At 27.2% G+C, this 10,870-nt stretch overlaps 1 protein-coding gene across 1 annotated transcript; it reads left to right on the forward strand.

Moving 5' to 3' along the window:
* Positions 1-4,144: 4,144 nt before the first annotated feature.
* LOC108755664 (vanin-like protein 1) lies at positions 4,145-10,451 on the forward strand. Its single transcript, XM_018498803.1, has 8 exons — positions 4,145-4,276; positions 8,258-8,343; positions 8,461-8,595; positions 8,714-8,860; positions 8,963-9,123; positions 9,215-9,429; positions 9,516-9,620; positions 9,707-10,451. The coding sequence occupies exons 2-8, from the start codon at positions 8,281-8,283 to the stop codon at positions 10,432-10,434; spliced, it is 1,554 nt and encodes a 517-aa protein (XP_018354305.1). The 5' UTR covers positions 4,145-4,276; positions 8,258-8,280; the 3' UTR covers positions 10,435-10,451.
* Positions 10,452-10,870: the final 419 nt, after the last annotated feature.

The following is a 10,870-nucleotide window of genomic DNA, read 5'->3' on the forward strand; positions in this document are numbered from 1 at the left end:
GTAAGCTTAATGCTGAAGCGAATATCTTATATATATATATATATATAAAATCTTTAAAACGAGAATTTTATCTAAAGATTTAAATATATTGGAATAACTTAAAATAAACAAAAATAAACAAAAAAAAATTATATTAATATGCACTTTTTTATATAATTAAATATATTACCAAAGATAAAATGTGACAGTCACATAAAACACATAACACACAATTAATATTTAATACAACATAATAAGTAATAAGGCGACAATACAAATAATATACTATAAATAATTAAAATCAAATAATATATTCTATTTGTCTATTATGTTTATTTTCCTTTATTTAAAACGACAATCAGAAAGACTGTCGAATTTTCGAGACCGAGATTGCTACTTTAAAATTCTCTTGCACCGACATTAGCTATAAAAAGTAAAAGTTGGCTACTAAAAAAAGTAAATGCTACGGCCTCGTTTAATCGCATAATGGAGCAGGCGAGGATAAGAGAGTAAATGGAAGTCGCAGACGAGCTCGTTCAATCCTTGGTCAAGATTTAACCTACCGGTTAGTCTAATTCGCACTTAACAGTCCTCAACTCGATCAGACGTTCACTTTAGGACTACTAATTAAACAGGCTTGATGCAACAAATCGATCGATCTTGAAACTTCAATTGGGCTCGGCGGATCACTTGCTAACAATCGATCTGACCAAAACTGATACTTGAATCGCATTGTCTCATTCTGAATGAAACGAGCGATAAATCCCTCATAAAAGAATAAAGAGATACAGAACAGAGATTTGCCACGTACATACATCGTACGCAAATATTTTGGTTTTCATCATTAATAGCATTTTATTAGTTACATTGTCAGAGGTAAAACCAATGAACGATGTTGTAACAATACAATTACACTGATACAATTACACTGTGCTTTGACAAAAATTAAGCTCACAATTAAAAATCGAAACAATGGTTTAATTTTTTCATTTCTTGAAATATATTCAGACACAATCTTTTTTTTCTGTTCTAGATATTAAATAATCAATACTACTAAATAATATCAAATTACATCATATTAGTTAATTTCTGTATATAATCTCTTTTAATCAAATTATTTTACACATGATACGCTTTTTTCTGCTAAATTGCTTTCGTTTTAGTAAATCACTAAAATTGCATCACAGAATGCAGAATTTCTAGTAATTTACTAAAACACAAGTAATCTAGCAGGAAAAAATACATCGTGTGCATCGTGTACCGCTAGCTTTGGACATAAAATTCTATTCTATTCTAGAATAGAAGAGATATATTCTATTCTAGAATTCTAGAATTTTCTATATTTTAACACCAATTATAGATTGTCTAACGAAAGAGAGTTTTTAGGAAATTTTACATTAAATTTTAATACAAATTATAGATTATCTAATTTTCATTGGCAGAACTGATTGCGCAGAACTCAGTGCACATTAAACAAACTTTATCACGATCTGTATACTAACGAACGTGATAACATTTTGCAGAGTTGCATATGTCTATCCGAGATTCGAACCGCTCACGGTGTAGCTAATAGACGTGTTTGAGATACACACCTACCGCATGACGGAATCTGCACATTGAGTTACCATCTAGCGGATTGAAATTAATATTCATGAAACATCAATGTTGCTAATTGTAAGTTCGCGGAAAACGTGTATTAACTGTCAATCAATTTTCTTCGATCTACATTGCGTGAAGAGAGAAAAAAAAGAGACGTTTCCGATTGCAATTTTGTTGAAAAAGATAAACAGTATTTTACTTTTTACAAAATGTTCTAGATCCAGATATAGATGTTCGGATGTCCTCTTTTTATTTTTACACGCGCTTAACATCTTTGCCTTACACAATTGCGCATTCCTCCAAAGATTTTTCACCTTATTCAACATTACGATATTATCTTGAATCGTAATTATGCTCATTGTAAGATAATGTTTAAAGAATTTGTTCTTAAATAAAAAAATGATAATGTAATCCAATTCTTTCTTTACATACATATTATTACGATCAATAGAAGCAAATTGAAACATTTTGAATTGCTCAATACCTGAAAATCATTTCTGATTTTAAAATCACTTTCCGATTTTTATTAATTAATTATTTGTTTAATTTAGTATCAAATCTTTGTAAGTCTTAAATTGTTTTTCCATACTATATAATAAAATCAAATTTTAATTATAGATTATTTATACACGATGTAAACAAAATACATATATTATTATGTATGTTAAAGTTATGTATGTTAAAGTAAATTTCTATCAGTAGCAGTTTCTTCCTGTTTTTCTTTAAGTATGTGTATGTGACATCTTTTCATATGTCATATATCTTGTATGATTAAAACGGTTTATTTTTGCAGCCATCATTATCAGTAGCATGTTTAACTGTATCGCGATAATTCCGCGAAAATATCAATAAATTAACTCAACAGGCAATCATTTCTTGCGATACGATTCATCTGCTTTAAAAAAATAGGATACAATTAATACAGCGTGATTATCTTATATCCATCAAAAATCAATGCGATATAATGATATACATAAGTTCAAATATCAATATATCTGTTATTTATTTAACAAAGAAAGTTCGTAAAATATAAAATTCAAAAAGTTTGAGACTTTGTATAAGTATAGAATAGATCTAATCGCAACATAATTTTTTTAGCGGTTGATTTTCGAGTTTAGAAGTGGAAAAACACCTTTTTGAAAAAAATTGATCGTTTCTAAATGTGATTAGATCCATCTATTCTATAGTTTTGCAAAGTTTCAGATTTTATTTAACTTCACACTTACTAAACTTCTCTTGCAAGTAGCAAATTAAAATTTGTTTTTTTTTTTAAATATAAAAGTCCTTGGTCAAAAATTATTTTCCTTTTTGTTGTCTTATCTTATCTTACTTTTATTGCACTATACATACTTAAAGCTATCAAATAAGAACGTGCATGGACGTAAACACATTTTTCTGAATTTGTTATGGAAATTTCCATAATTTTTAATTTTGAGAACAGTAATTTATAAGGAATCGAATAAAAATTCAAAACATGTAGCCTATCTATAATATTTATTTATATAAAAATTTTCCGTAAATTAAACCTTATATCAAGTAATAACACGAGAGTATATTCAATATTTTTTCGAACACAGTATAAAATATTTTGATTTTATTAAGATAATCACATAAAAGCAATCGTCCTCGCACTTTCACATGATAAATTGTATTATATGTGCAACTTATGAATAAACAATTGTTCACGATTCTTACAAGTCAAAGACTTAGAATCATTTATTTATAAAAGTTTATAGATTTATTCCTTTGTGAATGATCTATAATACATGTCAGATTTCTTAGAATGATGTCTATTTATAATTTTATGAGCCGTGTAATTTGATATATGAGTGTATGTGTATATTTTAAAATACATATGTTTCAAACCTTTTAATATATTTTTGGAAATGACTTTAGACAATCTATAAACTTTCCATTTATAATTTTATGTATTGTTTGATATAATATGAAAAACATTTGAAGAATCTGACTACAACACATACACACACACACACACACACACACACACACACACACAACATATATCAACATATATTAAAATATACATAGTATACAGTTATAAAAAATAAAATTCTACCTTAATGTCTGAAATAAATTATATTACAACACTCCTAAAGCCTCATATATAATGTATTCTTTGCTTCCTATTTCTTGTTTTTTACTTTATATCTCGTTTTCCTTCTTTTCGACCATTTTACCAACAATCGCGTTTCTCTTCATACATTTCTCTCACTCTCTCAAAATTCGTCGACTTGGGTATCAGAAAACGAAAAAGTAGATAAAAGAGAAAAAGGTAAAGGCAAGAAGTAAAAAATAATAGTAAACAAGAAACAAGAGAGCACATTGCATATTAGACTTAGGTCTCCCGATAACTTGATAATAATAGATAAATTTATCTTTCCTGTTGTTCAATTAGTATACTATGTACGTGAGCATGCAGCGCAATATTCGTGGAAATCCCACCGCAATGGAATGTCTGTCTGAAAACGCTTCGAAGGAAAAAGAAACCACATCAGCAACTGCGCTGGCGATCGCGCAGCGGAATTGTGGGGAAGGGAACCTGAAGTTTCTAACGACGTGTATATGTGCACCAGTACGGCATTACGCCTCGCACATGATAAGCTCGCGCGCAGAAAACTTGTCGTGGCTGTAGACGCTACAGTGCTGTTTCATACTTATATAAGTAATTTTACTCCAGGTAATTATATTAATTTTTCTCAACGGATCCACTTTATAACATCAGGCGTTGCCTGTACTTGTTCTATCTAATCTATCTTGTAGATTGTATTTAGAATATTGTAGCTTTTTCTTTCACAAACTTCATTGGCATGTTCAAGAGTACAATATTAAAAAAGAAGATTTTATGCAAATGTAAGCCCGGGAATGCTTTATTAAATTAGTGCTAACAAAATGTCGCCTGGGAAGGATACTATTATGCTATTATATGCTAACTACTTTTTAATTCTTTTCAGGCAATTATTTTCTAATTTAGTCATCATGATAAAATACATAAGCGTACGCTTCCAAATTCTAAAAAAATGCTCAAAAATAATTAGCGAAAAATTAGTACGCGCAGATAATTTTTCGCTAATTACTAAAAACTTAGATAGTTCTCCTTTTCTCAAAATAATATACATTAATGGTTTATGCAATGTTATTTTTATCGGATTTGCTAATTTAAAAATTATTACAATTGCTAAACGTAATTAATTCAATCGATACTTATTTACAGAATTTCTAATTAGTTAATAAACAAACTGTACGCAGTATAATAGTAGATTGATAGTAAATTCGATTAAAAATTGCTAGCAAATTAGCATCATTTGTGTAAGCATTATGCTCGTGTATTATCGACTGAGTTTGTTATCACAATTTGATAGTAAATTGGTAGCAAAAATATTGTAGAATAGAGAATTGAAATCGAATGTAGATTCTGTTCTATTTCCATCTCCAATGTTCATCAAATTGTATGCCAAAACTCATTTTTCTGACATCAATCAACAATTTATTTTGTTGACAAACTTTGCCATACTTCTGCCAACATTCCATCAACATTATGCATATACATCAAATTTTTTTTGCCAACAAATTTTATGAGAGACACTTTGTAGAATCTCGACTACATAGTGTAGAATTACATTACGGAAATACTATTACTTCTAACATTATTAGTTGATAAGTTAATACTCGATTAAGTTAATTAACATTTAGCCAAACTTTTTATTCTTTCAAAAGTGCTTGAAATTTATTCTCGGTTTTATTCTGACATTTAAATCATCTTTTATTTCATGAAATCTCACCCTTTCTTTTATTATTGCTTCTATTTTTCTATTCAATCGAATTTTTAAGATATATTGAAAAAACTGAAAATCAATTCTCTCTTAAAACTTGTGTTCAGCACTGAAAATTTCTAAATTTACCTATTTACTCCATGTGGTATACATCATTAAAATCAAAATTTGCGAGAAACAAATTTATTGGCAAGGTTGACAAGGTTCTCCTGTTAGGGTTTTCCGGTTTTTGCAAATGCATAGCTCAGAGATTGCAAAGCAGTATATATGTGTAGGTTGTTATGAGGGCAAAAGTTTGACGGATTTCAGTGATCGAGTAGGTCAAAGTGTTTGGGCAAAGCATACTATAATTTTAAACAAATAGAATAAATGAATTAAAATTATCAAAGTTTAGTCAAAATTAATGTTATTTTTTAACTAAATTAAGTTAAAGTTAAATATGGGTTATAAAATTAATTTAGTTAAGGTAAAAGTTAAATAAACAAAAAACTAATTCAGTCAAAGTTACGTTATTGATTAAATTAACTCAAATTAAATAAAAAAATTAATTTGGAAAAACATTATTTTTATTAAAGTAAAATATTCTATTTTTTTAAAATCAATTTACTTTAAATAATAAAACAATTATAATATAAATCAATAAATAAATTTAATATCTTATTTGTAAATTATACGAAATAATAAAGATATTTCTTGTACAATAAAATTCCAATTTTTAGTACTTTTTGCATAGGTATTTTCATATTTTGATATATTTATATATTATAAAAGAAAAACAAAATGTAATATTTAAAATATGTAAGTAAACTACTCTTTGTGCTGGCAATAGCTGTACGCTTTTTTAAAATTATATGTAAATAAAGTTCTTTTTATTCTTTATCGCTTATTAGACGTAAAAGGATAGCATGGTAACAATAGTACTGATAACATTCTCTAAATGTAGACCATCTGGAGACATGATGACGGCGCTAAGCATGCCGTGTCTCCTTTACGCAAACCGGCGAGTTGCGTTAGATATTATTGAATCTCAATAACAGCTATCCTGGTCGAGTTTTACAGAAATTCGATCCATATTCGTCTTTTTGGGCACGATCTGACGAGCGCCCATCGAACATTGAGCTTTTTCTAAACTAATTCTCTAATATTTAAGATTTTATAAAAAATAATACATTTAAAATTGACATTTAGAGAGATAAAAAAACTTTAAACTAAAAATAAAAAAGTAAATAAATTAAAGTTTATAAGTAATTAAATCAAAAATTATTATTTTTTTAACTTTTTAACTAATTACTATCCAATCATGAAAATAATGTATATATTTTGTATATATTTGCATATATTGTAATATTTTGTATATATTTTGCATCACTTTCTTGCTTATTAATTCTTGTTAATTCTTTTATGAATGTTTAAGATACAATTTTTAGAAACAATTTAATAAAAAAGTATAAAGGGAGTACTGAACCAAATTCGTTACTCATGCGCGGGAAATCTGATTCACATGCTGTATTCGATTTTAATGCGTTCATCAACGCTTTTATGCTTATTTTACATTTAATGAATGACGAAAATGTTCTATTATTCATTACGAGTAAATCTATAACTCACATATTTTGTATACTATAAATTTTTATCACTAGCAATAAATAACACAAAGGCAGAATAATGATTATAAGCACTTAAAGCGCATAAGCGACGAAATCGAACGCAGCCACAATCAGCTGGGACTGACTCATGGTCTCGTGTCTGTTTAGAATTTGTATATATATTCACATACACAGAGCAGATATTCTTCTTTGTTACAAACACTGATATCTTTGCACTTAATCAAATTGATATTAAATCGATTTAAAAAGTTGATAGGAAATACTTTGAAGTTTGTGAAGTGAAAATATTCAGAGTTTCATACACAAATAAACTAAACGTTTAAAGTCAAATAACCTAAATAAATACGGTGTGAGCATGACGTTCGCAATATTGTATGAATGTTTTAACATAAGAAATTTTTGTATGTTGGAGTTTTCTGTTAGAACATTAATATCAATTTCCTAGCAGAAAGTGTAAATATAATAAAATTGATAAAAAGATCAAACAAACAACAATTAGTTAAATCAAAGATTAAAAGTAATTATTTATTAATATACAATGCATGGAACGTTTCGACTACACTAAGCCTTCTATTGTTTACAACAGAAAATAAATTAAGAATTTGGAAATAAATTGAATATATAAAGTTCTTAATAATTATAAACGTTGAAAAGAGAATCGATATTAAACAATACATTCTTTATATATCATATTGAAATCCATATTAAAACCAAAACTTTCTTCGTTGAAAGACGAGGAAGAGTAAAGTCAAGGAGTCAAAATTCATGAAAAGTTATCTAAAGGTATGTATAATCCTAAACTTCACAATCAAAGGATAAAATGGAACCGTAATCCTGACTCATCCAATGGAATATGTATCCAAGCAAAAAGCTTCATGTACTTCACTTATAATGATCAATACTAAGTTGAAATATCTGTTAGAAACTCAAGTTTTTCAATGAAATATTGTAAAGTACTTCACGTTACAAACAAAAGTTACTTCTTTTCAAATAATACTAAGATATTTTTATACAAATATTTCCAAAATTTGATGTAAAATATTATTTCTAATAAAATATATGTGCAAAATGAATATAAAGACAGAAATTGATTCTATAATATAAATTTGTTTTACCTTTAAATTTAAAAAACTTACATCCATATTTCTAAAACTATTAAAACTGTATAATTGTAATTCTTATACACGATTTATTTCCATATCATAATTTTTTATGTAAGTTATTTATTATTTTTTATTACATAATTATTTTTAATAAACTATATCTTTTTTTTTCTTACAGAAATATAATTAAGAGTATCAAATATGACTCAGCAATGGATTATTGTTTATCTACTACTAGTAGCATGTGCATATCTGTCGCATCAGGTAAACATACTAATTTTTATATATTTAGCGATAATATACCTTTTTAATATGTTATATTATTTGATCTAAGATATAATTGATAAAATTACTTTATAAATTCTATATATTTTATTACAGAAATCAACACCAGAGTCATCAACTTATACAGCAGCTGTAGTAGAGTATCCCCCAATATATTCAACAAACAGCAGTGAGACTTTGAGAATAAATTCTGACGCATATGTTGAACTTATTAAAAACGCTAGTTTGCTTGTAAGTTTAAAAAAAAAAAAAATAGTTTCAAACATTCTATGGATTATATCAACAAAGCATTCTTCCTAACATATTTTATGTTACAAAAATTATTTAAAACCTCTGAATATTTTTTTAGAATACTGATATAATCGTTTTTCCTGAAGATGGTTTGACTACAGTTCAATTGCCGGAAAGAGAAAAAATGGGAGAATGGACAACTATTATTCCTAGTGCCTCAGCTAATTATATACCTTGCAATCAAAATACTACGGAAGTCAGCGAAGTATGTATATTTGATGTACAGTACAGATTGTATATAAGTTTTGTTATACGAGAAATGGACATATATTGAAATTATCTATATAAAAAAATTTTGAAACTACAGACATTGAAAAAAATATCATGTGCTGCAAGGAACAATAACATCTATGTGGTAATCAATATCGCTGAGAAAGCACCTTGCTATGATGTACCTTGCCCAAGAGATAAAGTGTTTTATTACAATAGCAATGTTGTATTTGATCGCACAGGAAAAATTATTGCCAGGTTAGAACATACCTAGGTCTTCGTTATAATTGTAATAAGACATCTCGCAGTTTTATAATTTACTTTATCTTATCTAATTATAATTAAACAGGTATCGTAAAACGAATCTTTTTAAAGAATACCAATTTAATGTGACAACAATACCAGAAGTAGTAAGTTTTGATACTGATTTTGGAGTCAAATTTGGAACTTTTATATGCTTTGATATATTATTTCACGAACCTGCAATAAAATTAACAAGAGATCATCAAGTTACTGATTTTGTATATCCTACAGCATGGTTTTCTGAAGCACCCTTCTTAACAGGTAAACAAAATGTCTAAATCTTTTTCCCTTTTTTTGAGGTTTCATTGAAACATATATACATATAATAATATTATTAATTATTCTAGCTGTGCAAACACAAATGGGATGGTCATTTGCTGAAAATGTAAATCTTTTGGCTTCGGGCTATAACAGACCCGGCTCTGGCAACGCTGGCAGTGGAATTTATTTAGGTATGTAAAATTACACTTTACATTTTAAACATTACTTACAGTTAAAATATTTTATTGTGCACATATAAAGACAATATTTCATGCAGGTCGTAGAGGAATGGGAAAAGCAATAATGCCTACAGCTACGCATAAGGAACTATTGGTACTTGAAATAAGCAAAATAAAAAAGGAAAATAAGTATAATAATAACTATCATTCAATGGATTCTTCAACAAATCAAAAGAAAGTTATACCATATCATCATGGAACAACTCAGCATATACTTTTAAAATACGACTCTATTCAAGCCTTTCAAACGTTTTCTTTGAAAGGCAATACTAAAGAAACTATCTGCCAAAATAATTTCTGCTGCGACTTTAAAGTAGAAATTATAAAAGTAGATCCAAATATAAAATATCGTTTAGTAGTTTTTAATGGAGATCGGTTGTATGGTGATGTTAAAGTTGGTGTACGTACATGCGGTATAATTCAATGTTTGAACAACTCGGTTTCATCATGCGGTTCCGTACAAGAATCAGAAACAATATTCAGCAATATTGAGATTGCGGCAACATTCCACAATTATAAAAACAGTTTAATTATGCCGTCTACTTTAAATCCCGATTTACTTCCGCTTGAAGATTGGACATTTCTTGATCACACTCACAACGATCATATACACGTTAACATGTTTTCAAATGTGCATACAAACAATTTAGTAACATTTGGAATATATTCGAGAAACTTTAATAAGAATAACGCAAATAGAACATCATTTTATACCGTTAATTATTTCGTAATATTATTAATAACGTTATTGTTATCAAAATTGTAAATTATATATTTATACACGCAACACGTCTATATACTTTTATCTATTTTTAAATATATTTTGCATACATATTTTTATGCAATATACCTTCCAGAAATCATGTACTTTTTTGTTTACATTTATTCAATAAATTCAATAATTCTTTGCTTCTACTTTTCAATATCAAGGAAAAGAAATTAAATCAAAAGTTAAATTTTAATTAGCATCTTTTCTTGTAAATTTACAGATTGTAGCATCTATAGAAATTGATATAAATAATTCTTTAACATTGTGTATATAAATGCAAAATATATTTTTGATATAATCATATACAAGTGTACTAGAATTTTATTATAGTACAATATAAGAAATATTGTTGATTATAAAATTATTATTGCAATTATATTAAATTAATATATATGCATATAGTACATGAATATAATAATATATATATTAATTA

This window comes from Trachymyrmex septentrionalis, unplaced genomic scaffold (assembly GCF_001594115.1).
Source record: "Trachymyrmex septentrionalis isolate Tsep2-gDNA-1 unplaced genomic scaffold, Tsep1.0 scaffold9, whole genome shotgun sequence".
NCBI lineage: Eukaryota > Metazoa > Arthropoda > Insecta > Hymenoptera > Formicidae > Trachymyrmex > Trachymyrmex septentrionalis.

What these genes read in the sequence shown, in the direction of transcription:
- LOC108755664 (XM_018498803.1), top strand. Translation starts at nt 8,281, where the DNA reads ATGACTCAGCAATGGATTATTGTTTATCTACTACTAGTAGCATGTGCA. An exon ending in TGAAGCACCCTTCTTAACAG is followed by an intron (nt 9,430 to 9,515) that starts GTAAACAAAATG and finishes TAATTATTCTAG; the next exon opens with CTGTGCAAACACAAATGGGA. An exon ending in TGGCAGTGGAATTTATTTAG is followed by an intron (nt 9,621 to 9,706) that starts GTATGTAAAATT and finishes TATTTCATGCAG; the next exon opens with GTCGTAGAGGAATGGGAAAA.